The sequence below is a fragment of the Marmota marmota genome, unplaced genomic scaffold (assembly GCF_001458135.2).
Source record: "Marmota marmota marmota unplaced genomic scaffold, marMar, whole genome shotgun sequence".
Lineage (NCBI taxonomy): Eukaryota > Metazoa > Chordata > Mammalia > Rodentia > Sciuridae > Marmota > Marmota marmota.
In genome coordinates, this window is record NW_026000082.1 from 19230970 (window position 1) to 19258799 (window position 27830).

The following is a 27830-nucleotide window of genomic DNA, read 5'->3' on the forward strand; positions in this document are numbered from 1 at the left end:
GCTGGTACAAAGACCTCTCCACAGGTGTGGCTGTATACTGGACCGGTAGTCAATGACGGGTAAGATCCAATTGCAATGGTACCAACCTAACGGGTAAGGACCATATGTACTATTGGACAACCTAAGGTAGGCACGGTCCCTAAGCCACATGCTTTTTGTTTAAACAGAGAGGGGGAGATGTGGAGAGCCACAGCCGAAGGGGCCCCAGCAAACTTCCAGCTGCCGGCTGATGATTGGCTCACAGCGGCCCCAGCAACATCTTGCTGATTGGCTCCTCTGCGGTGATGCTCATTGGGCTGTTTCCCTGCCCTTTCAGACCACGGAGCTACTCATTGGGGGACTTTTTTGGCTCCGCCCACGTGACCCAGCCAATCGGCCTCAAGAGCAGGAGGATTGTGGGAGGTGGGGAGAAGCTGGTGTGGGAGAGAGAGGCTTGTGGAAAGCCAGTGGTGGCAGTTGAGGCTCTGAGGGATTTTCCTGAGAGGCTGTTTTGTTTGGCGTGTGTGGTTCTAAAAATAAAGTTAGTTTCTTTTGACAAGTGGCTCCTGATTGTGCCCAGCCAGACTGCGGCAAAGTACACTCTAAAATAACCATTAAAAGTATACTATAACAAATACATAAATCAGTAATATAGTCATTTATTGTCATCATCAAGCATAACAGACTACATATACATAATTGTATGTCCTATATGCTTTCATGTTTGGTAGCACAGTATGTTTGTTTACACCTTATATTGTGCTATAATGTTATAATAGCTTTATCACTAAGCAATGGGAAATTTTCAGTTTCATTATAATATTATGGGACCACCATAATATATGAGATCTATCACAGATGGAAAAGTCACTCTGGGCACGATTTTATATACATTATAAAATAACTAAAGTCATAAAAATTAATTCTTCTATGCCAAGGATCTGTCATAAAAATTATATGTGTCTGTCTCTACTCTTTGTGTACTAGTTCTTTAATGGCTGGATTCTCTTTCCCTGAATCCATCCTATCTATAAAATGAGGTAATCAGTACTGGCATCAGCTCCTTCTTTATCATCCAAGGCCATGAAAGACGAACTCTGTGCCCCAGTCTTAAACAACCTGCCCCAAGATGACTTCTAAACACATTTCCTCTCTTCACCCAGCTTTCCTCTGCTGAGCATTGGGTTAGTTACTTATACAGCAAGTATCATAAACTTCTGGCTGCACTGCTCTGGGCAAAGAACCTTCACTACAAAGTAGAAAGCAGTTCATGTGAATCATTGATAAAGGAATAAACGACACTCAGGCTTTAAACTAACGGTCAGTAAAGAGTTTAGATAGGGCTGGGGATGTGGCTCAAGCGTTAGCACACTCGCCTGGCATGCGTGCGCCCGGGTTCGATCCTCAGCACCACATACAAACAAAAATGTTGTGTTGGCCGAAAACTAAAAAATAAATATTAATTCTCTTTCTCTCTTTAAAAAAAAAAAAAAAGAGTTTAGATAAGTCATTGTGGCACACACTTATAATCCCATCAACTTTGGAGGCTGAGGCAGGATGATCTTAAGTTTGAGGCCAGCCTCTGCCATTTAGCAAGGCCCTAACTCAAAATAAAATATAAAAAGAACTAGAGGGGCTGGGGATGTGCCTCAAGCGGTAGCGTGCTTGCCTGGCATGCTTGCGGCCCGGGATCGATCCTCAGCACCACATACAAACAAAGATGTGTCTGCCGAAAACTAAAAAAAAATAAGTATATAAATATAAAAAAATAAATAAATAAAATAAAAAGAACTAGAAATGTAGCTCAGTGGTAGAGTACCCCTGGGTTCAATCCCCAGTAACAAAAAGAACAAGGAAACAAAAACAAAAACAAAACCAGTCTAGCTGAGTTGACTCAAGGGTATATCACTGCACCTCAGGGTAGACAAGTAAGTAATGAGGAGAAAATTCCTTTTGTATAATATTATAGCTAGTAGGATGGGAATGGGAATATCATCTTCTGCAAACTCCTAATAATTCTTAAGATCTAGGTGATAATTATCAGAGGGCCAATACTATCAAAACGAAGGAGTGATCTGGCATTACCTGTTTCCTGACAGATGTGCATTACCAAATTATTAAGTAACTCCCCCATCAGAATCAGATCAAACAGCTTATAGGGAATAGAGGGGTCATAAGAATATGTTAACCCTTTAGAGATTCAATGAGCAAAATCCAGGATCTGGTCAAGTCTCCATTAACAAGCAACTCAGTTTTTTCAATCAATTAAATTACAGCAAGGAAAAGAAAGAGAAGGTGGGAAAACCCTTGATTAAAGGAGACATAAAATAACCAGACATACAAATCTGTCCATGACAATTTAGGTTTTGGCCTGTTGCCCCAGGATAGGCTAGGAATGTAGCTCAGATGTAGAATACTTGCCTAGCATATGCCCTGGGTTTGATTTCCAACACCACAAAGGGTGTTGGGGGGAGACAGAGTATTACTTACTCCAAAAAAAATTATGAAAATCATTTGAACACTAACTAAACATTTGACAATATTGATAAATTATTAATTTAGGTATGTGCTAACATGATGTGGTTATTCTTTTAAAGAGTCCTTATCTTTAAAGATACAAACTGAATTATTTACTCTTAAAATAACATTAAGTCTGGGATTTGCTTCAAAATAAGAAAGAAAAAAAGAGAAGGTGGGGCTGTAGAATATATACATATATATAATATTGACCTGAATTGATAATATAGACACTGGGGCTATAGTACATCTTTCTCTTCTCTGGAATGCTCTTGAGATTTTTTTCCCATAATACAACATTATATTCAGTATAACAAAATTTTCCTACTTCTAGAAACAGAAATATTCTAGAACTCATCATCTTCCTACTTTTAAGCCAGGAGTGAGCATTTGGCACTTTGTTGAATAGAAAAGTCATATGTTCATAGTTATATTGAGAGTCTGGTGAAGCCGGGGTCTCTGAAAAACTCTCCCTATACAAGGTTTCCTGGGGTTAAATCAGCTAGTATTCTTCATTACTTCACCTTTCCATTAAAAAGACAAAACCCAAAACCAGTGTTCCCTTCCCTAATAAGAGAATAACTTCTCCTGAAGATACTCTGAAGTCACTCCTTCCCTGACACAGGATAAATGAATACCTGAATACCATTCTGATGAGTTTTCCACTGCCACATAATGGTCCTTTTAAAATAATGTAATTCAGATTGTTTCTCATTTGTGGGAGGCCATCCTTGCACATGATTCGAGTTACCTCCCTGGCTGGGTGAGAGGCGCTTGCTCGCTTAGACACATCTTCGTGTCCAGAGCTTTCCCCACCCTTCTCAGGTAGGAGGGCTTATCTGTGTGGAGGCATGTATGGCCACTACCCCGAAGACCCAATTGTCGCACCTGACCTTGGGACACTGCCCCCCTTAATCTTCATTGGATGGGATTTTCCCCCAGAATTTTTTGTTCCCCAATAAAAGTCCACTCCCTGGCGTGTGTTCTCTCTCTCTCTCTCTCTGGCCTCTTCAGTAAACCTTGCTACCCTAATAGGTAGCTTGAGGCTGGGGGTAGGAGAAGCCGTCCTGGAGCTGGTTTAATTCAAACTCCCTTTGCATTTCTCACATAGCCCGAACCTTCACTTATGAAGCCTGTGCTGGCCGCGGGCTAAACTCATTTCCATCTCTGTCTTGGAAAGTCCAAAGGGCGTCTTCAGAGATAAAAATTAGTGAGCTGCATACAAGGGCAGTAGGGTACCTAGCTGCCATGGCCTTTCCTTAGCCAGGAAAAAGGCTTTTGTGGTAAGGATATATGGTAAGGGATACTATCCCCAGGAAAGTCAGAACACGAGAAAATGGAAACAAAATGAAGTTATGAGGATGGCAGGTATTAGTCTAAATGTGACATGTATTAACTTGTTTAATGCTTACTGCAATCCTTGAAGTAGTGTTATTACCCTCATTTTAATGATGCAGAATACTGACGTAGAAAAAAGGGAAGTCATTTGCCTATAACTGGTATATGGAAGGGTCAAGAAAAAAACAAGTTCTGGAGATGTTCCTCTTTTGGAATTAATTTGAAAAGCAGTTGTTTAAAAGAAGAAAGACAAGAAAAGCAGGTGTTGGTAAAATGAAAACAGTGCTTTCTGTTTGGCAGAAAATAATATTGATGCTAGCCCAAAAAGGGTTCAAAGGCTGCCTCATTTTGGAGGAGGTCCAAAGTAACACCTGTCCTTTTGCCATACAAGTCTACAAAAAGCCTCACACAGGAGGGGTCAGAGGGCTGACTGGCAAATGGCTGAAAGTTTCAATAGCAACCTCCTTGTTGCCAAAGAAATTCAAGCAAAGATTTAACAGCTAGACATTACATGGAAGGTATTGCTATGCAGTAAGAGAGCAGGTTAAAGCTAAAATCCTTCCAATACAGAGATCACTCTTCTAAGAATTTCTTGCTACAAACTCTCAAGTCTATGGCAATTCAAAACTAAATCAAAATCTAAATCATTCTATGTTCCAGGAAGGTACTACCATCAAAATTCTATCCCCAGCAGACCTACAGCTGGGACAGTAACCATGTCCTCTCTCTCTTCAGGGATACCAGTTAACACCACAGACTTCAACAATCTTTTAAAACAGGGTCATTCCAAAAATGCAATACTACCAATGCTTCAGTGCCAAGCAATGAAATGCAATCACAGTCTTAGAAGATTTACAAGTTGACTACAGGTTGGAGGTTATTTAATTCAATCAGATGATAATCAAATTTATTTTGCCTCTTAAAGTTGATCATACCCAACTGCTAGCATCAAGGTTGATCTATAACAGGCTCATCCCTTCCAATCAAGACACAAACAAGAATGGAGTATAGAACTAGATGGTACAGTGATGCACACCTGTAGCCCCAGCATTTGGGAGGCTGAGGAAGAAGAATCCCTTGAGTCTAGGAGTTCAGGGCCATCCTAAGTGACTATATGGGACCCCACCTCAAAACAAAACAAAACAAAAACTAAAGAATTGTAGTATAGAGTTAGAGTGGAAACAACAATTGTTCTTCAAATTATTATGGGCAATGATTTGTAAAATCCCAAGACTATCCATTTCTAAGATGCAATCAGTAAAGAGGTTGAATAACAACTTTGAACAGGGTCAGTTCTCACTACACTATGAAGCAAAGGGATGCTGGTTTTACCTCTTTGAGGAAATGCAGCCAAGTCTTAATAGCTGCACCAGTTTGCAAAGGCTGCCATAACAAAATATCACAGACTGGAAGGCTTAAACAACAGAAGTTTGTTTCCTCAAAGTTTAGGAGTCTGGAAGTCCAGGAGTAAGGTGTTGGCGCAAAGTGTTGGCAGAACTGGTTCTTTCTGAGGGCAAACTCCTTGATTTGCAAATGGCCATGTTCTCCCTATGTCTTCACAGACCTTCATTCTATGCGCATTTGTGTCCTAATCCTCTCTTCTTGTAAGGACATAAATCATACAGAATTAGGGTGCATCCCAATGACCTCATTTAACTTTAATTATCTCTCTAAAGACTGTTTCTAATTATAGTCACATTCTGAAGTACTGGGGATTAGGCCTTTAACCTATGAATTTTGGAGAGACATAATTCAGTTCATAACAATAGTTGTATTTCAAAAAGGATAAAAGACATTCCTATATGGCTACTGAGAGGTGGCAGTGTGTAGATCCTAACTCCTTCTCTCCTGGTCTATTTTTAAATAGAGGTCAAAGCCACTGCCAGTAACTCTCAATTTTTACTTCTTTTCTTATTCACATTATTTACTGAAACTGTTTTCCTCCTCTTTCCACTTACTCACTTGATTAATAACAATAAAGTTCAATAGGCACATATTCATGGGTAAGGATTTTGTAGAATGGAAGCCTGTCATTGTGTGCACTGTTTCTGTCCTAGATTCTAAATGTGAACACAGAGCACACCACTGATTGGTGGGGATAGAAAGAAACAGGAGTAAAAGCTAACAAAATGGAATGATGTAAGCATAGAAGAAAAACAGGTTTTTAAAGGCAGGCAATAAAAATAATGGCCTAGAAGTGACCCTGGACTGTGAGAATACCAATTCTCATCCCAGACTGAAGGGGGATTTATTAAAGAATGTTATAAATATGTCACCTTGGGATAAATGAAGACCTGGGGCTGCAAAATTTATTTTGGTTCAGAACACATTATACTGCATATGGGAAGTATCATAGAGAAGCAGAACAGTATAGTTTACGAGTATGATTTTTAAAGCCAGACTGCAGGTTTTAATCTCAGTTCTGCCATTTACCAGCTGTATTATCTTAAGCAATTTATTTAATCTCTCCAGCTGCCCCTTGTATGAAATGAACAGTGATAGTAAAATCTATCCTCATGGAATCAGTGTGTGAAAACTGAATCACCTACAAATTTAAAGTTCTTAAAACAGTGACTGGAGCTATTAAGTCCTTGGTGTTTGTTAACTTACTAAATAAATACTACTCAAGGACACTGCTACATCGATGTTCATAGCAGCAGAGTTCACAATAGCAAGACTGTGGAACCAACCTAGATGCCCTTCAATAGACGAATGGATAAAAAAAATGTGGCATTTATACACAATGGAGTATTACTCTGCATTAAAAAATGACAAAATCATAGAATTTACAGGGAAATGGATGGCATTAGAGCAGATTATGCTAAGTGAAGCTAGCCAATCCCTAAAAAACAAATGCCAAATGTCTTCTTTGATATAAGGAGAGTAACTAAGAACAGAGTAGGGACGAAGAGCAGGAGAAGAAGATTAACATTTAACAGGGATGAGAGGTGGGAGGGAAAGGGAGAGAGAAGGGAAATTGCATGGTAATGGAAGGAGACCCTCAGGGTTATACAGTGGAGGAGGTAGAGAGAGAGGAGGGGAGGGGAGGGGAGAGGTGGGGAGGGGGGAGGGTGGAGGATGGGAAAGGCAGCGGAGCACAACAGACACTAGGATGGCAATTTGTAAATCAATGGATGTGTAACTGATGTGATTCTGCAATCTGTGTATGGGGTGAAGGTGGGAGTTCATAACCCACTTGAATCAAAGTGTGGAATATGATATGTCAAGAAATTTGTAATGTTTTGAACAACCCACAATAAAAAATTTAAAAAAAAAAATAATAAAATAAAATAAAATAAATAAATAAATACTACTCAATTCCACATATTTCATCAGAAACATTATAATAATAAAGGGGTTAAGACCATGGACATATTGGTATAAGAAGCTGTGGGGCTGAATGACAATTTCCACTACTTAGGAATAACTTCCTTAACCTCTCTGTAAAAGAGTGTCTTCACCTATAAAGCAGATTTATTTGGATTACCTACCTCATCAATAAAATGAACTTTTATTGTTTACCTCATGAGAGTATTTTTATTTTTAAGGATTAAGTAAATAAACATATAGATCATTTAGAAAAAAGTTTAGTACACAATAAATGCTCAGCAAATGTTTCTTAATCTTCTTGTTTCATTTCTTAATTTTCTTCTATAGCCAAGATAAAAAAAAAGAATTTATTCTATTTCCACTATTTTTATCTAACAGGTTAGTAAGTCAACCAATAATCTCTGATAATAGAAACATGACCTTAAGGGTCTTCTCCTCCCTGCCAAGATGAGGAAACAGAGGTAAGATATACCCTTGTGCCTTTAAAATTAAAAAAAAAAAAAAAAATCAGCTATGCATGGAAGACTACTCCTATAGTTCCAGCTACTCAGGAGGCTGAGGCATAAGGATGGATCACTTGGGCCCAGGAGTTTGAGGTCAGCTTGTGCACCATAGTGATCCTGTATAATAAAAACAAAACAAAACAAAAACCCTAAAATACTACCCCCGCAAAAAAAAAAAAAAAAAAAAAACCCAAATCACATGAAATATGTAAAACCACATATGATAGACAGAAGGAGAACACACAAAGTAAACCCTAAGATTGCCCCAGGAAACTGGAGGAATAACATGTCAACACAAGAATGGTTGGCAAAAAGAGCCCAGCAGTCTCCCTGAGTTAGGGAACAGAACTGAGAATGTGGGAATGCTAAGGTGGCTAGAATTTGTACGGCTGAGTATCAGAGAGCAGAGAGCTGTACAGAAAAAAAACTCTGCAGGAAGTTCCTCTTTAAGTTTTTAGCCAAGTACCAACCAGCACATGTGAAAAAGAAAATTGTCCAAGAAAAGGAGCAGGTGGTACTCTCTCCAGAGCTCACACAGTGCCAGGACAGTTTATGTTCCCATCAGTCCAAGGGGGAAAAAACAATAAACAGGTATCAGGTGGAGTACTCAGAAAGTATTGCTTTAGTAGAAAGGAAAAATCAGTCCCAAATGGTACTCTGGTCCTACCAAACCTAAAAGAGGTTAAGACTATGGACATATTGGTATAAGAAGTATACCAATAAAAGTATTCCTCAAAAAGTACCAAACTATTTCCAAATAACTGAATCCCAGAATCTCAAGATTATTTAAAAGAGTACAAAAATATTCTGTAAATAAGTTAAAGTTATCTTGTCATATCACTGAACTGATATTTTGCATGGAACAGATATAAAAGAAGAATAAACACCAATCAAACATGTGAACAAGTATAAGGGGAAAAATACCCATGAAATTTAACAAGTTTTTATCCCAATACTGCAAAACATTGCCCTAGGATGTGTGTTCTAGCTTCAAACCATGTGCAAAGATTGGGCACACCTTAGGCTATAGGTGCTACTCAACTTACTGTCTTTCTCAGATTCATACCAAAGATCAGTTACTCCAGAAGAGGTGCCCTCAGGGGGGAGTCAATTTCTGACAATGTCCTATGTCATATCTTAACACTATCCCAAGTTGTCTTCAGAATTTGAGCTCCTATATCAAATCCTGTAATTCAAAGCTTGTGCTTTCCACTTTTAGTTTTTAACTTTACTTTTTTTGTTGTTGTTGTTTCCTAACAAAAAGCTTTACCAAGGGGCTGGGGCTCAGAGGTAGAACACTCACCTAAGGCACTGGGTTCAATCCTCAGCACCACATAAAAATAAAATAAAGATATTGTGTTCACCTACAACTATAAAATAAATGTTTTAAAAAAGCTTCACCAATACCTACTAATCAATCACACCTTTCTTTTTGAATTTTTTTTTTTCCAACTGGCTTCCAAGATACCTTTCTTGGTTCTTCCTAAACAGCTAGTCTTTTCTGGTTTCTCTTTTGCCAGTTCATCATTATCTCCCTAACCTCTAGAAGTCAGATTACCTCAAGATTCAATCTTTGGACATATCTATTAAATGTCACTGGCTGGATGAACCCATAAATCTAATGATTCATATCATATATATCACCTCAATTTCTAATTGTATACCTGTAACCCAGACCTTGTTTATCTCTCATTAAATGTGTAATTAACTATAGATATTTTCCAGTATCAGTTTATAGTCAACTCCAATTTTCTAGCTTTTCAGTCCAAAATTACTAGTCATCTTTAACTTCCCTTTTTTCACAAACCCTGAATCTAATCCATCAAAACAATCCATCAAATTCATCTTCAAAACACATTCCAAATCTAATCATTTCTTACACCTGCATCATCATAGGTTTAAATAACCATTGTCTCTTAACCTGGATTACACCAATAGCCAAAACTTTTGAACAGGATATTCTCTGACTTTAAACCCTCCAATGGCTACTTACCTCACTCAGCATAAAAATAAATACAATGGCATTTAAAGTTCTACTTAATCTGCCTCCCCACTACATCTCAGACCTGATTTCCTACCAATAATTACCTAATTTATTTGATACCAGGTTCATGGAACTCTGTGCTGCACAAACTATACATAAAGCAAGCTCCTAAACCAGGCCCTTGACACTGTTGCTGCATCAGCCTGAACACTTTTCCTTCAGATCCCTCCATTCTGGCTCCAAGACTTCCTTCTGATCTTTTCTCATATGTCAGTTCATCGGTGAGGACTTCCCTGACCATCTCATAGAAAATGTCAACTCCTGGCTGGCCCTCACATTTTCTATTCCCCTTATTTTACTGTATTTTCTCAGTAGCAATTCTGGCCATCCATTATGTTATTTATCTACTCATTAACTTGTTTGTCTCTCTGTCTTCCCTAGAACCTAAGTTCAGAGGATAGGGACTTATCACTTTGTGGTCACTATTTTGTCTTCCATGCCCAAGGCTAAGTAAGTCCAGTGCATAGTATGCCCTGAAGTAATACTGAATATATAAAAAGGAAGGCAGAAAGAAATACAAGAGGACTGTTTTCATCAACTTAAACACATAATTTAACCCATTTTGGACTCCAATTTTCCTGCTGTGTAAAACATGGAGTTTGAATGTTTTAATCTTTGAAGATCTCTAGCACGCTGTCCTGCTCTGGAGTGGTCCAGCTCACAGGATAGCCCTGTGGTCAGGATGGGCACATAAACTATCTTAATATTAACATACTAACGTATTTTTTTCTCCTGAAAATTTGAATATAGCAGAGATCTGTGAGTTCCCTTTATTCTTCTCTGGATAGGACTTAACTCTTACTTAGTTTCTTCCCATTATTAAGGAGTAAAGTATGGGTTTTATCTATAAGGTCAGAAGCAATCACCAAGACCCACATTCACATTACAACAGATTTCCTTACCTCCACTGCAGTGGGCAGCTGGAGCAGGGACTGCCAGGACTGCTGTGGGCTTGTGAGCTCAGGAAAAAGGCAAGAGGAGAAGTAGCCAGAACACAATCAGCACTAAACGGGATTTTAACAAGGGAGAAAGCTGGAGTTGATGTGGGTGAGAACTTATGCTGGTTTACATCGGCTCCTCGGCAAAGAGTAGAGATTCTGACAAGGACCACGGTAGGAAAAAAGAGGGTCAGTGATAATTTATCATCCAAAAAGAACATATTTAAAGTAGTTAGTTTAGAAATCAAGAAAATTAAGTGGTCAAAAATCATTCTCAAATATTCTACTTCAGTTCCAATGTCAGCAAAGAATGATGGGCTAAAACTTAATCTACAAAATTAAAGCCAAAAGTTTAAGCTTTGACTATTCAAAGTATTTAGAATTGACTTTGGGACAAACCAAACACTGTATAAATTTGCAACTCATCAACTAGTAAAAAGCAGGTAACAGTTCATGTTCAATGACTAAAACTTCCTAAAGAAATGTATATGTCCACAAAAGTAAAACATCCTCAAAAGTTTATAAATTTCTGACTATATCTACCATGACACCAAGTTATTTCGCTAACTCTTCCCTAATGAGTACATTAAATTATGTCATTTCATTCCCTACAATAAACTTTGCTTCTATTTAAATGTGCTTCTATTTTAATTTTAAATTTAAATTTCTGGGTTCCTTTTCTCCCTGAAAACAATCTAACCATCTTTTTATTTTTATTTTTTGTGGTGCTGGGGATCAAACCCAGGGCCTTGTGCATTCGAGGCAAGCATTCTACCAACTGAGCTATATTCCCCAGCCCCAATCTTAATATGTTCAGTCCTACTGAAGGTTATTAAATAAGATAATTAGATTCAAAACAGACAGGTGATAAATATAGATTTCTAATTTGTTGTCAATGGTAAATATGACCCAGATGATGAAAAATAAATGACAGATTTACAGTATTTAATTTGCTATAGCATTGGCATGGCATATATATATATATATATATATATAAATATGTAATTACAATATTTTAATTACAAGATTAAAAAGTTACTTAAGTATCATAAAAGCACCTAACCTGTTTCAAAATAACATTACTTTCCTGTATTATTACTGCTGACTCTTTAGAATATGGATATGGTGTCCTTCTGCTTATGTTTAATTACACATATTTAGAAGAAATCTTTGCCTTCCTTCTCATTAACCCTTGAACTGACTTCAGCTTATTTCTTAGGTAAGTACATTGGAGGCAGGTGTGATAAAATAGGAAAGGGGAGGTTGGACAACTATTTAAAATTAGTCATGCCCAAATTTCCACAAGCTCAACATATTTTTCCTTGTATATAAGTTAGAGCTAATTAAACATACAATACACCACTTAATATTTGTTAGCATGAACAATATTGCTTATATCAAGTTTGAGAGCCTTAAATCTTACCACGTAAAATGAAATTTAACTATTTTGATGGATGAATATATTATTGTTATTATAAAAGTCTATGACAACCAAATTTCATTTCCTTTTTAATCCTAATTACCACTCTGCAAACTGGTTATATGATGGGGTTTGAATCTAAGAAGCTGTGTTTGATAATGGAAAGATGATTTATAAACTACTTACTAGTTCCTTGGGTAGTATTTTCCAAATTTAGTCATTAAAACAAATACAAGGATTCCCAATACCACTGTATCAATATTCAAAAAAGCATGACTATTGACCACTTACATTTTTTTAAACTACAAACTACATTTTAAAATTTCATTTTCCTATCAAGTCATCTTTACTTTAATTAAGTTTCTTTTTTATGGCCATTTATAAGGGAATAAAATGCCCGATTATTTACTTCAAACAAGTGCTATTTTCCGGGGTCTGGTAGAATTAGTAGTAATTCAATCAATGAGCATCAACAGACATTGAAAGGCATCAGCCCAAAGGAAGCCACTGAAGAAATCCGACTAAGCCATAATGTCTGGGCATAAGCACTAACACCCAGGAAAAAAATCTGAAGTGCACTCTCTCCACCCTGTGAGTTAAGCAAAGGCATTTCAAGGTGAAATGGATTCTAGGACTCTTCTTCCATTGGTTCTCTATCTGATCAATTCCCTCAGCACTTCATTAAATAAACCTCAGCGGCTCTTGGAAATGTCACTCTGCAGTGGAGCCTTTCCTCATTTCTGAGACTTGAAATTCTCACATGATAAAGCACTTTTTTATATTGACCTATAGAGAAATAAGATTTAAGGCACATCCTAAAGGAGCCCCAGTTTGGCTCTAAAAGGGCAGGTCTGAGGGTCTGAGCTGACAGGCTAGGGGCAGAAATGCAACACTCTTCAGTCAGAGGAGGTACTTTTCATTTCCATCTATTTCTCACATTCCTGGGGCTTGTATTTGCAGCTTTGACACTAATTTTAAACTAGCACTTGCTTTCAATACAAGGAAAAAATTATTTTCGTTGTTATCGCAGTTCCCCAAGTGCCTAGGAACCCCTAAAATTATATCCAACTCAAGTTTCCTGAATTGGAAACTCCACAGCCTTGGACAGGGACCACGAATTTGACCTTGAATTACTGAAGCCAGCTCAACCCTCTTCCCGACAGGCATCTCCAAGGCAGTCTTCATCCAAGCAAATGAAGCTGTGTTAGTTGGCATTAGTTCTTTTCCTGACATTCTCCGGTTTCCAGTCAGAGACCCCAGCCTCCTTACTGAATCCGCAGGCAAGGTGCGCCCAGTCTCTCCCTTCTCCGTTTCATCATTCTCCTGGCTATTCAAGCTCTGCCCTCCTTGGCAGGAACTTCTCTCACACAAGGGATACATCAGCCAAAAGAAATTTACAAAGGCTCCCCAAACTTACAAGGAAAATTAAAGAACTTTTCTCCAAAACCATGATATTCAGAATCCCCTCTCCCCCCTAAAAAAGACCTAAGAGCCCAGGAGGCAGTAGGGAGCCAGAGTGAATTTCAGATCCCAAATGAATCAGCTGTCCTCTGATCTGCCTGACATCATTCACACTCAGTAGACAGCAAATCAGAGCCCCAGAGAGCACCTTGTTCCTTGTCAGTGACAAGCACCAAATTCCCTCCCCGACAAATCAGCTGCAACCTCCAACTCAGAGTTGGCAGCAGTGAAGGCCCTGGCAGAAACTGTACATACCAACTTGAAAACTCACACACTGTCAGAAATACTATTAACCCAGGAGGCATAGGCCAGGCTACAACAGCTGTTGCAATGAGCCGGGGATTAGAAGATAGCTCGTTAATTTACCAATTTGGGATCTGTGATATGCTAAGAATAATCGGGCATTTCTGCAACACTGTTCATTCCCAGGCCTAGAGAAGGATGACAGGGCCTTAACATTAGAGCTTAAAGTATAGTCTTATTCAAATTCTGACTCTGACCAATTTAAGGAACTCATACTGCTTGAAAGCTCGAAACCACTTTTTATTCAATTTATATTATTATCTAATCATTTGAAAAATCTTGTAATGAGAAAAGCCATAAGGAAAGTTGAGAAAATAAACCCATGGGCTGGGATTGTGGCTCAGTGGCAGAGTGCTTGCCTCGAGCATGTGAGGAACTATGTTCAATCCTCAGCACCACATACAAAAATAAATGAACAAAATAAAGACTGTGCCCATGGGGAAAAAAAAAGAAAAAGAAAATAAGCCCAGAAACTAGTTTAATTTCATTCAGTAACCATTAATGAAAGCATTTTTTTTTGAAAGAGAGAGAGAATTTTTTTTTAATATTTATTTTTTAGTTTTCGGCAGAAACAACACCTTTGTTTGTATGTGGTGCGAGGATCGAACCCGGGCCGCACGCAAGCCAGGCGAGCGTGCTACCACTTGAGCCACATCCCCAGCCCAAATGAAAGCATTTATATGGCAGACTTTCTACAAGACTTAAAGTAAGCTGCAGAAGATCTCTTTTGAATTAAGCTACTTAACTTGTGTATGCTTTGGTTTCCCCACCTGTGAAATGAAGATAATTAAGGATGTAGTGAAGATAGATATATGTAAGACAGAAAGTACCTATCACAGAGAAAGCACCATAGAAGTGTTAGCTATTGATACCGGTCTTCCTCTCCGGGAACTATCTCCCACACTAAAGGGCATATGTCTAAATGAATAGGAAATCATCTGAGAAAGCCAAGGAACAAGGTAAACTGTGAGTTAGAGACTGGCAGCCAAAAGGTAAGCAACAGTCTTGACCCTGCTGCAGAGGACCCAGCTAACACCAAAGGGCTCTTCTCATTCATCTAAATGGTAGAGTATGTTAAACTGTTTTCTAGAGTAACATTCAAAGGACTAACTAATTCATACTCCAACCAGTGCTTTTTCAATGTAGGTCACGGCTCTTTGGAAAATCTTAAAACCAACTTAGGAAGTCAGGATCAACTTTTTTTTTTTAAGAGGATACAGAAATAGAAAAGAGAATATGAGAGCTTCACATATAAATTCTGTGAAATGTGTTTCTGACAACTACTGCTGAAATAATATAAACTATATGCAAACATGCATCATGAATAGCAATGAAAATCTATTTGTTATTAAGTGTCAGTGTCTAAAATATTTGAAAGACACTGTTCTGTTCTGTTTTTGATTTTTATTCTGGTACTAGGAATTTAACCCAGGGCATTGTGCATGCTAGGCCTACCACTGAACTACATCTCTGGCCCTTTCTTTTTTTTTTTTTTTTTTAATTTTTTTATTGTTGGTTGTTCAAAACATTACATAGTTCTTGATATATCATATTTCACACTTTGATTCAAGTGGGTACCCTTCTTAAATTTTATTTTGAGACAGGGTCTAAGTTGCAGAGACTGGCCTCCAACTTGTGATACTCCTACCTCAAACTTCCATGCGGCTATAATTACAGGTGTTCATCATTGTACCAGGCTCACAGTTCTAGTTTAATCACGCAAGCAAATTCCCAACACTTAGCATCTGTAGGCACTCACTTTTCCCCCCACATATTTAATTCCTCAGCTCTCACAGCTCCGGTTCTCCATGAGTCCTAAAGATAACCGAATTCTCTCTCAGATATGTAACACCTCTCAGTAGTGCACTTTGGAAAGCATCACATTGATATCAAGGTCAGTCACAAAAGCCCCAGCCTCAGGCTGTCCCATCCGCAGCTGAGGCTTGCAATTATGGTAGGGTTCTAAGTTTCCTCTCGGTATTCTCCAGTTCTTCTTAATACTCAAGACAGGGCTCAACACTTTGCGGTACAGCAAATGAAACATCTACCTTTTCTTATTCATTTATACAACTTGATCGCAAACTTAGAGCCAGGGTAGAAAGGCCTCTGACATGGATCACTCATTTTAGAGATCCTGTGTTTGTGAAATAACATAAACACTAAAAAAAGTTAGCTCATTAAAGAAATGAGGATGGGGGCTAGGGCTGTAGCTCAGTAGTAGAGTGCTTGCCTAACATGCATGAGGCGCTGGGTTCGATCCTCAGCACCACATAAAAATAAATAAATAAAATAAAGGCATTCTGTCCATCTACAAACCCAGGGGGAAAAAAAAAAGGAAAGAAAGAAATGAGGATGCCTCTGCCAATGAGATATGACATTCTGCCCTAACAAAATGGAACCCTAAAAATCCACTCTTGTAACTTACTGTTTGGGCTCCAGGAAAACACTTTTCCATATTTTCATTCCCATATCCTTAAAAAAAAAGGCAACTCTGTTGGAATTCCATGTGTGGATTATAAAACTGTAAATTTCAGAGAAAACTGTGCTTGAGAGTATGGAATATTTGGGCAGCACAGGGTTTTTGAAATGAAAAGACAACCTGTCAAATCTTTCTCTCAGATAATATGAAAATAATAATCTATTGCCTAAAAAAATTATTGACCTATACTAGAGTTAAACATCCACTTACCTGACTTCCTTCTGTTTACATTCATGGTTCTGAAAGTACTCATAATTTAAGTGAGGGTTCATAACAATTGTACACAGCAATTGAGAATCATTTTGAAGAATTAAGGAATTCATATTACTAGTAAATGTATTTAGGAACATTACAAAGGTAAGAAACCAACATTTTATACTGGCAAATGTTTAATTAATGCTAGAATCATAATTAACTTTATAAAAATGCATATCAGAGGTAATTAGAAATTATTTTAATAAGTTGAATTTAATCTTTAGTAATTTTGAATATTTAAAAAGAAGAATTTTTAAAGTATGGAAATTCTCCATTTTTGCATTTTAATTTATATTTTTGGTACTCTCTGAATACAACATCTTATTTTAAAATCCTACAGATCACTAAAAATGAAAATAAGTTGTACTCACTACAGAGGGGAAAATAAGAAAGTAGAGCTTGGGAAAGAAAAAAGAAAATTTACAAACAAGTTGTTCAAATTAAATTTGGAAAAAAACATTTGCTAACACCAAAAGTGAACAGATTTTACCTGTACTTTACAAAAAGGCACACATAAAATTATTATCACTGAAGAAAACAGTAAATAAACAGAAATCATGGCCTTCAAAAAAGACAAGTAAATTCCATACAGAATGCTAATGTGATTGCTCTTAAAAAGAATAATACTATTTATCCAATATTTACCCAAATACAAAGATTCTCCCTTCATGGTTTAAAAGTAAAACAATCATAAAAAAAACAAAGGGAAAGTTAGGTTTAATGTAAATGATTATGAAATTTGATGCTAAAATGCCTAAACATAAAAAGATGATTTAAAAAATGATAAAACAAATAGGATAGAATAAAGACTTAAATAGGGGGCTGGGGCTGGGACTCAGTGGTGGAGTCCCTGCCTTGCATATGTGAGGCACTGAGTTCAATCCTCTGTGCCACATAAAAATAAATAAATAAAGATATTGTGTTCATTTAAGAAAATATTTTTTAAAAATACTTAAATAAAATTAGTAACTTAACTGGTATTAAAGTAAGAGACAAAAATCATGCCTAACATTTTTAAAGGAAAATATTACTCAGTTCTATAGATTACAATAGGAACAAAATCATATTAGACAACAAATTATAATATACATATTACTGAGCTACGTGAATATGAAAAAAGGGAAGTAAAAATGAATGAGAATTTCATTAGATTTATACTTGATGCAAAAAAAATATACATTTTGAGAGAACCAAAAAAAAAATCTTCCAATTTTAGGTACTGCCCTAAAAGACTAGAATATTTCCATGTGTAACTATGACATTATGGAACAGAACTAGCCATTCCACTACAAACCACCATATGACTAGACAAAATCCATAAGGCAACAGTTTTCAGGCTCTGGGAAACAGGTAATACAAGAATATACACCCAGAAAGAAAGAAAACTCAAAATGTGAGCTGCCCGCAAACTGCCTGGGAACACTTTTCTTACATGACACAGAGAGCTAGAGTTCAAATAGAGCACAGTAGTTCCACAAAGCTGAGGTGGCACATGTTAGAAGTCAGGGAAGCTAATCAAATAGACATTAATAATTCATCAAGAAAAACAACATATTAGGCCATAAAAGAAATCTCAAAAAATTTCAGGGGCTGGAATTGTAGCTCAGTGACAGAACACTTGCCTAGCATGTGCTGGGCAAAAATAAATAAATAAATAAAAATAAAGGCATTGTGAAAAAAATTCTTTAAAAAAAAAAGAAAAGAAATTTCAAAAGGTTAAAATCCTATAAGTTACATTGCCTGACCAAAACCTGAAACTCAATTACCATAAAATACCCCAATATTTGGAAAGTAAATAACACACTTCTAAATAATCTACTGGTCAAACATGAAATGACAAAGGAAACTAAAAAGTACTTTGGATTAAACTATAATGAAGATACATGTACCAAACTTTATAGAATACAGCTAAAAGAGTTCTGAGAGGGAAATTTATACCTTTAAATGTTTATACTAAAACTTTTGTTATATAACTCTTGACACAATTTTTAAAGCTTTAAGAATTAATTCAAAGGGATTAAAACCCACACATTTAAAAGGTAAAATTATAAACTTCTAGATTGGCAAAGATCTTCATGATCTTGGGATAGGCAAAGATTTCTTGGACAGAACATGATTAGATACTAACCATGAAAACTCACAAACTAAACAATATTATAATTAAGACTTTCTGCTCTTTGAAACATGATATTCTAAAAAGGATAAGGTAAGCCACAGACAGGAAGAAAATAGTCTCTCTCTGTTTTAGAAAAGTGTATAATATCTGGAACTATACCTCTCTTACAACTCAAAAATCATTTTAAAAATTCGTTTTTTTTCAAAATGGGCAAAAGATTTGAACATTTATTTCATAAAATAAGATATACAATGACCAACAAGGGCATGGAAAACATCATTATTCATCTGTGAACTACAGGTTAAAACCTCAGTGAGATACCAGTCTATACCTACTCAAAAGGCTCACATGTAGTAACACGTATCAGTCGGAAATTCAAGCACATTTTACCTAGTTCTCTGCTAAGGCTATCAGGAGGCTGTAATCAAGGTTTAACTGGGCTGTTTTCCTTTAGGAGACGTGATTCAGGAAGAATTCACTTTTGGGGGGAAGGGCGGGGAAGTACTGAGGATGGATCCCAGGACTTCCTGCATGCTAGCCAGGTACTCTATCACTGAGCTAAACTCCCAACTCAGTAAGAATACACGTCTAAGCCCATTCAGGTAGTTGGCAGGTATTTCCTTGTTGCTGTAGGACAAGGGGTCCTAATTTCTTGCTGGCTATCAGTTCCTAGAAGCTACTAGAAGTTCCTTTTCACCTAGGCTTTCCCAACATGGATGCTTACTTCACCACACCAGTATGGTGTGGTGAATCCACTAGCTGGATAAAATCTTATATATTATTGTCCCAGAAGTGACAGCCCATCTGATAGGGTTCTGCTAGATTTTAGGAAACAACAGTTTATTGTCTTCAGTATTAATTTCAGTTACGTAAAATGTTTGCTTGTTAATGACCTTATTTTTAAAATCTGAATCTACCATCTTCTAGGTCAATGAAGTTTTATAAAAATACAGATACCCGGATTTACTCCAGACTCACTGTATCCCTTTACTTGATATTCCCAATATATTTTCAGTATTTTCTTGGTTTGTGGGTCGTGTCACAAGATTACTATATATTATACAACAAGATATTTTTCCACTGTAAAAACTATGTTCATGTTTTCTAAGTCAGATATAATATTCAGTGTCTTCTTTGAAAAGAACTTCTCTTAGCAAAATGTTGTTAAGACTTTTTGGATTGAATTTACTATTCTTATTTTGCATGCCACAGAAACAACTCAATTCCTTTGTTAGTTGTATTATTTTTATTATAAACATTTATCTGAACTTTCACCACTGAAAAATTATCGGTAATAAATTAATCACAGATAGTTAAGTCTTTGTCATCTACAGAGATTTTGTCTTATGCTGATCCTGTCTGAAGGCTCTTCAATCAACCAGAAGTCAGATTCTGTGCCTTAACAAAAAAGTACTCAGAGATTCAGAAAAAAGGACTACAGCAGGTATTTAAAACCACTGAGATGTCAAAGAATAGACTCTTGGGCACAAGCTTCCAGTGGCATCACTTGGACAATTGGACAATTTCCAGAGCATTCCAGTGTATTGAGTCAGAATTTCCAAAACTCTTTTTAGTTGACAAGCAGAATGTTAACCTAAGATTCAGTGAAATAAGAATTAACATACAGGACTGAATGAACTGAAGAGAGATGACTGTAGTCGTATGTTTGAAATAGTTATTTTCTATGTCAGAAATTCAAGCACATTTTAGCTCTCTGCTAAGGGTATCAGGAGGCTGCAATCAAGGTGTATCTGGGCTGTTTGTTCCTTTAGGAGACTTGATTCAGGAAGAATTCACTTTTTTGGAGGAGTGGGAGAGGGTGATAGGCAGTACTGAGGATGGATCCGAGGACCTCCTGCATGCTAGCCAAGTACTCTACTACTGAGCTAAATCCCCAACTCAGAAAGAATACTCTTCTGAATCCATTTCTATATATGCCTACTTTCTATATATGAGACACTGTGCATGTACAAAATGTAACAACAAATTCCATTGTTATATATAATGCGTGAATTTAAAAAAAAGAAATGAAAAGAGACATTGAAAAGGATAAAAGACTTATGAATATGAGGAAGAAAAATCCAACAAGGACCACTAAAGTTTCCATCTTGAGGAAGTGCTACTACTTAGTAAGCTAGAAAATAAGAGAAATGCTGTTTTGTGAGAAAGACAATGACTACAGATTCATAAATGCTGAAGGAAGTTGAGGTCTCTGCAATATCCAAGTAGATTATAGTAAACTGACAGTTGTGAGGGCTAGAAATATAAATGTAGAATCATGAACTTAACAATGAGTTATTTCAACATAAACAATAACAAAAATGAGCTCTCAAGAATTTTTAGGTTCTATGTCCATGTACTTACAGTTCAGTAACAACTATGTCCATTTTCTAAAAACAAAATAATTTCTGTAAAGAAATTAGTGATGATTACTGTAACACCCCTGCCAACTTCTGCCAATACTTGCCTTCCCTCTAGATAGGTAGAGAAAATATGTGAAATCATTTTCTATAAAAGACCAAATTTTTTTTAAATATTTATTTTTTAGGTGTAGATGGACACAACACAATGCCTTTATTTTTATGTGGTGCTGAGGATCGAACCAGGGTCCCGCCCGTGCTAGGCGAGCGCTCTACCGCTGAGCCACAATCCCAGCCCAAAAGACCAAATTTTTAAAAGATAGGTTCTTCATAGAAAAAAGGTTACCAACTCTGCCTTCACAGTGCTTAAAGGCACCAAAATTACCACTTTTCAAAACCCCACAGAAAAACTAATCATCATCAATACCTCACGGGTTTATTACACTTATGTATCAGGTGATATCTCTTTTCAGTATATTATCCAGAAGCACTGATCCAGACATCAAGTTATATCACAGTGGGGAAGTACACGACAATGTGTCAGTTTCAGAAACACAAAGTTTCACACCTCACATCCTTGAACCCCAGGAAGGAACTCTTCAGGGCTCTAAGAATAAAAGCCAGCAAGACAGACAGACAGACACACACACACACACACCACAATGGGCGAGACAGCTACCTTCTTCACTCTTAAAATCATTCCTTACCTCCACTGACAGCAGATATCCTCTAAGGAATAATGCAAGACATTTTGTGAAATCTGAGGCCAACTACCTTGATATGAAAATGATATTAGAAAGACTTGACTTTCTGGGTAACTTGTGACATGAACACTATTCACAAAGAACTCCCATTGGTAAGGGTTAGATATTAGTGCTGAAATTTGCAAACAAAACAAGTAATCCTAAATGAAAAGTATTGCCAGAAAGAGGTCCCCTCCACAGAATTGTACAAAGAAAGCCATTTAGAACCATTTTTATCTTGAAAAAACAAAATACTCTCCTGGCTTGGGTAAATAAATATAAATAACTTCAAAACTCCAAATTCTTTTTTCCCAGATATGTACACTTAAAACAAGGTTATCAATTTCTTGAGGTATAATATTCTGCACTAGATTTTTTAATGCATTTTTTTAAAAACCTAGATGGGTTTAAATATAAATAGCTTTCTAAAAATGAGAATGATTTAATTTCAGGAAGATAAGTTTAAAATAAACGATATGTGACAGGCCAAAAGAAATTTCATAACCAACTCATCCCAACAATGCCCTTATCAGAATGGCAGACCTGGCTGATGTTCTCATTCCTCATACTGGAACTTAACAGCTTTCTTTCCTATCATAACCTAATCACCACCACCACCCTGCCCCCCAGACTTCTGTTCTACACTCAAAACTGTCACCTTAAAGAGAAAATTAGTTCCTGAACAATCCAAATTAAAACTGAAATGTTTACTTCATAAAAACATATACCCTATGTCTTTTTTTTTTTTTTTTTTTTTTTTTTTATTTTTTTTTTAGTTTTCGGTGGACACAACATCTTTTTGTTTTATTTTTTATTTGGTGCTAAGGATGGAACCCAGCGCCCCGCACATGCCAGGCAAGCACGCTACCACTTGAGCCACATCCCCAGCCCCAACCCTATGTCTTTTAACTGACTATTTTTCCTCTGAATACTCATTATCACTGACCTACCATGTATGTCTTTGACTCTTTTTCGAGCAGAAGAGAAACTCCATTAGTACAGGACTTTGTCAGCTTTACTTACTACTACTATATATCTAATATCTAGAATAGTGTCTGTATATAATTGGAATTGCAAGGATATACAGTAGATAAAGTTGAACAAATGAAAAAGCAGATGGAGGCAAAAAGACAAACAAAAAATAGCACTTGTTATACCAAAAAAATGTCTAATAAATAGTAGTGCCAAGACTCAAACCCAGGTCATCCTGATTCGTAGGCCCAAGTTCTTTGTTTGTAAGCTATCCTTCCACTTATCAATTTGGAGACATTGGAGGAACTATTTGTTGGGTGAAAGTACACATATATTTATATTTATGTTCACATTTGTTTATTTATTTTATAGTCTGGTGACTGAACCCTGGTGTGCTCTACCACAGAGCTACATTCCCAGCCCTGTTAATTTTTTATTTTTGGAAAGTTCTCACTAAGTTGCTAAAGCTGGCTTCAAACTTGTGATCCTCATGTCTCAGTCTCCCAAGCAGCTGGGATTATCAGCATGCAACACCATGTCTGGCTAGAAGAGTATGTTTTACATGATGTTAAGATATCACATGTCTAAAAACCCATTTTATAGTCCTGTCCATTTGAAAGCAGATACCATATTACAAGAAAAAGCATAACAAGTGAGAGCCTCCAAAATTACTGATATTCATTTATTTTATATTGCCCAGTTATTTTCAAAATTATGCTAAATTAATTAAGTGAAAATGAGGCTCTTAAGAGACAAGAACTAGCTGCAATCTCTAAATTTCTGTGTCCACAAACTATACTTCAGAAAATATGCCAAGGGAATATTTAGGGACTTTATACCTAGAATGGAGCACAGTATCTGCTCCTGTAGGAGCCACTCTGGGAGATGACAAACAGGAACACAAATGTAACGTCCCTCTCCTTCTGACCAGGACTCAGAAAACAATTATGAGAACTTCTAAAACTTTCCAGACTAGGCTACAAAAACAAGAAATGGCAGGTCACTGACTTTATGGATACCAGATGCAAACTATAAAGTATTATTTCAACTTATTCAAACACATGGTGGAACAATCAATCGTCTAGCTTCTCTATTATGAATTCTAAGAAATTCATTGTCTCCTTCTAAATACTACCTATAAACACTTATTCAGCTTTCTATAAAAGAGGTTCCATGGACCCTTCCAAACTGATTCTATGAAGCTAGTTTCACCCTGATGCCAAAACCAAACAAAGAAACATCAAGGAAAGAAAATTTCAGACCAATATCCCTAATGAACATAGATACAAAAATTCTTAATAAAATACTGGCAAATCATATACAAAAACATATTAAAAAGATGTTGTAGGGACAAATGAGGCAAGGTACTGAAGACACCAGGAAACAGTTTTATTTGGCTCCAGCCAGGTTCAGAGGGCACAGCTTTTGCTATAATCTATCAATCCCCTGAACCCCAAATTCAGGTAGTTTCAGAGTTTTATACCCAGCATGTAAGGGGAGGGGCTCAGAAGTTCACAGTCTGCAGAAGTTCACATAAAAACAGCTTTTTCTTTCACTGTTTTGGGCAAGTTAACTCTTCCAGGACAACACCTGAGAAGGGGAGAGCTTCTTCTCTCCTTTCTTTCCTCCCCCTGACAGTTGTTACCATGGAGCCCAGTTGGTAACTTATCTTAAAAATGTAGACATCTCTGTGAAGCCCAGCTCAAGGCCAGAGGACTTGTTTGCACATTTTTACAAACTACTATACTGGATATTTTTGTGAAAAACTAGTAAGGGGGTGTCCAGCACCTGGAGTGCTGATATCTTCTTGGCCATGGCCAAGTAAAACAGGGCGACAGAAAAATAGGAAGTTTATCTACATTGAACTCTTTTGCACAGACTATTTTGCTGACAGTCCTAAAATCAGCCATGGTGAAGATTTCTGGAGAAGCCCAGTTAACATTTTTCTATAGAGAAGGGGGTGCCACTTCAAAGATAGTACACCATGATCAAGTGGGGTTCATCCCAGGGATGCAAGATTTGTTCAACATACAGAAATCAATAAACATAATTCATTACATCAGTAGACTTAAAGACAAGAATGACATAATTATCTCAACAGATGTGGAAAAAGCATTTGATAAAATACAGCATACAGGGCTAGGGCTGTAGTTCAGTGGCAGAGCGCTTGCCTAGCATGTGTGAGGCACTGGGTTCGATCATTAGCACCACATAAAAATAAATAAAATAAAGACATTCTATCCTTCTACAACTACAAGAAAAAATTTTAAAAAAATACAGCATCCATTCATGTTCAAAACACTATAAAAACTAGAGATACTAGGACATATCAACATTGTAAAAGCTATACATGCTAAATCCAAGGCCAACATCATTCTAAGTAGAGAAAAACTGAAAGTATTCCCTCTACAAACTGGAACAAGACAGGGATGCCCTTTTTTACCATTTTTATTCAACATAGTCCTGGAAACTCTAGCCAGAGCAATTAGTCAGAAGAAAGAAACTAAAGAGAAACGAATAGGAAAAGAAGAACTCAAACTATCCCTACTTGCTGATGACATGATGCTACATTTAGAAGACCCAAAAACCTCCACCAGAAAACTTCTAGAACTCATAAATGGATTCAGCAAAGTAGCAGGATATAAAATTAACACCCATAAATCATTTGCATTCCTATACATCAGTGATAAATCAAATGAAAGAGAAATTAAGAAAACTATCTTATTCACAATAACCTCAAAAATAAAATAAAATACTTTGGAATCGATCTAACAAAAGAGGTGAAAGACTTCTACGATAAAAAACTATAGAACACTAAAGAAAGAAACTGAAGACAACCTTGGAAGATGTAAAGATCTCCCATTTTCTTGGATAGGCAGAATTAATATTGTCAAAATGGCCATACTATCAAAAGCACTATACAAATTTAAAGCCATTTCTATTAAGGTTCCGATGACGTTCTTCATAGAAATAGAAAAAGCAGTCGTGAAATCCATTTGTAAAAATAAAAAGCCCAGGGTAGCCAAAGAAATCCTCAGCAAGAGGAGTGAAACAGGAGGCATCACAATACCAGATCTTAAAATATACTACAGAGCTATAGTACCCAAAACAGCATAGTATTGGCACCAAAACAGACATGAAGACTAAATGGTACAGAATAGAAGACACAGGACAAACCCACATAAATACAACTATCTCATATTAGACAAAGGCACCATAAATATGAATTGGAGAAAAGACAGCCTCTTCAACAAATGGTGCTAGGAAAACTGGAAATTCATATGTAACAAAATGAAGTTTGATCCCTATTTCTCACCATACACAAAACTCCAAGTGGATCTAGTACCTACGCATTAGACCAGAAACCGTATGCCTAAAAAAAAAAAAAAATTGTAGGCCCAAATCTCCATCATATCAGCTTAGGAACTGACTTCCTCAACAAGACCCCTAAAGCACAAGAAGTAAAATTGAGAATCAATAAATGGGCCAGATTCAAACTAAAAAGCTTCACAGCAAAGGAAACAATCAAGAGCATGAAGAGAGAGCCTACAGAATGGGAGGTAATCTTTGCCACCTGCACCTGAAATACAACATTAATTTCCAGGACATATGAAGAACTCAAAAAGACTTAATACCAAAAAAAAATTAATAATTGGGCAAAAGAACTAAACAGACACTTAAAAGAAAAAGAAATATGATCAGCCAACAAATATATGAAAAAAAAAGTTCAACATCTCTAGCTATTAGAGAAAATTCAAATTAAAACTACACTGAGATTTCATCTCACTCCAGTCAGAATAGCAATTATTAAGAATACAAGTAACAATAAATGTTGGGGAGGGTGTGGGGTAAAAGGTATACCGTATATTGCTGGTAGACTGCAACCACTCTGAGAAGCAGTATGGAGATTCCTCAGAAAACTTTGAATGGAACGACTATTTGACCCACTTATCACACTCCTTGGCATATACCCAAAGGACTTAAAATCAGCATTATAGTGACACAGCTACACCAATGTTTACAGTAACTCAATTTTTAATAGATAAGCTATGGAACCAATCTAAGTCCCCTTGAACAGATGAATGGATAAAGAAAATGTGGTACAAATACACAATAGAATATTATTCAGCCATAAAGAAGGATTAAATTATGGCATTTGCTGTAATGGATGGAACTGAAGACTATCATGCTAAGTGAAATAGCCAATCCCAAAAAATCAAAGGCTGAATGCTCTCTCTGATATGCAGATGCAGATGCTGATTCATAATAGGTGGGGAGAAGTAGGAGTGGAGGTTCACTGGATTGAAAAGTGGGGAGTGGGGGAAGGAACAGGGTATGGGAATGGGAAATAGAGTAGAATGAATTGGACATAATTTTCCTATGTTCATATATGAATACACCAGTGTAACTCCACATCATGTACAACCACAAGAATGGGAAGTTATATTCCATGTATGTATAATATGTCAAAATACATTGTGCTGTCATGTATAACTCAAAAAAACAAAAAAAAATTTAAAAAAAGAAAAATAAAAAAGAAGTTCCATGGAGTTCTGATTATGTGGGAAAGATGACGAAGCAGAAAGATCAAGTAACTAATACCCTCATTTAATGTAAGACAATTCAAGTCTAATCATAACTCCTATTTAAAAACATACCTAACTTGCTAGTGGTAATTTCTAGATTAGTGTCAGCCATGGTTTGAATATGCTTTGTCTTCTCCAAAATCCATGTTGAGATTTGATTTCCAAAATAACAGTATGGAGAAGTGGTGGAGGCACTGGCTTTTTGGCTAAGATCATGGGTAGTATCTGTTTTATCAGTTTAATATCTGATATATCCTCTATCCAAGGATAATATATTAAATAGATTTTTGGAGCAGGGAGATGGAACAGGAGCTTGCTCCATCCACTCCACGCATCAACCTGGTATCATAGTACTTCCGGGAATGGTGCACACCCCCCACCCCGCACCCCCATACCATTTTCGGTTTGTTAAAGCAGCTTAACTTGATCTTTTTCTTTCTTTTTGTGCTTTCTTTATATATATATATTTCCCCCCCCCCCCCCCCC

At 36.8% G+C, this 27830-nt stretch overlaps 1 protein-coding gene and 1 non-coding gene across 16 annotated transcripts in view; one reads left to right on the plus strand and one right to left on the minus strand.

The window, feature by feature from the left end:
* Nucleotides 1–27830, minus strand: part of Mast2 (microtubule associated serine/threonine kinase 2) — a 167592-nt gene that overhangs the window by 84157 nt on the left and 55605 nt on the right. For 2 of the 15 annotated variants that reach the window (XM_015485057.2, XM_015485056.2), the window contains exons 1-2: nucleotides 13339–13616; nucleotides 10614–10808 (exon numbers count right to left, since the gene is read on the minus strand). The exons of 9 other annotated variants lie outside the window; for them this stretch is intronic. In XM_015485057.2, coding sequence (XP_015340543.1) covers nucleotides 10614–10808; nucleotides 13339–13388 — 245 coding nt within the window. In that variant the 5' untranslated portion in view covers nucleotides 13389–13616. Of the gene's footprint in view, nucleotides 1–10613; nucleotides 10809–13338; nucleotides 13618–27830 lie in introns of those variants that run through there. 4 more of the 15 variants (XM_015485059.2, XM_015485055.2, XM_015485058.2 and 1 more) reach the window with 3 other exon arrangements.
* LOC125610473 lies at nucleotides 27535–27720 on the plus strand. Its single transcript, XR_007340490.1, has one exon. It is a non-coding gene; the product is annotated as a U2 spliceosomal RNA (small nuclear RNA).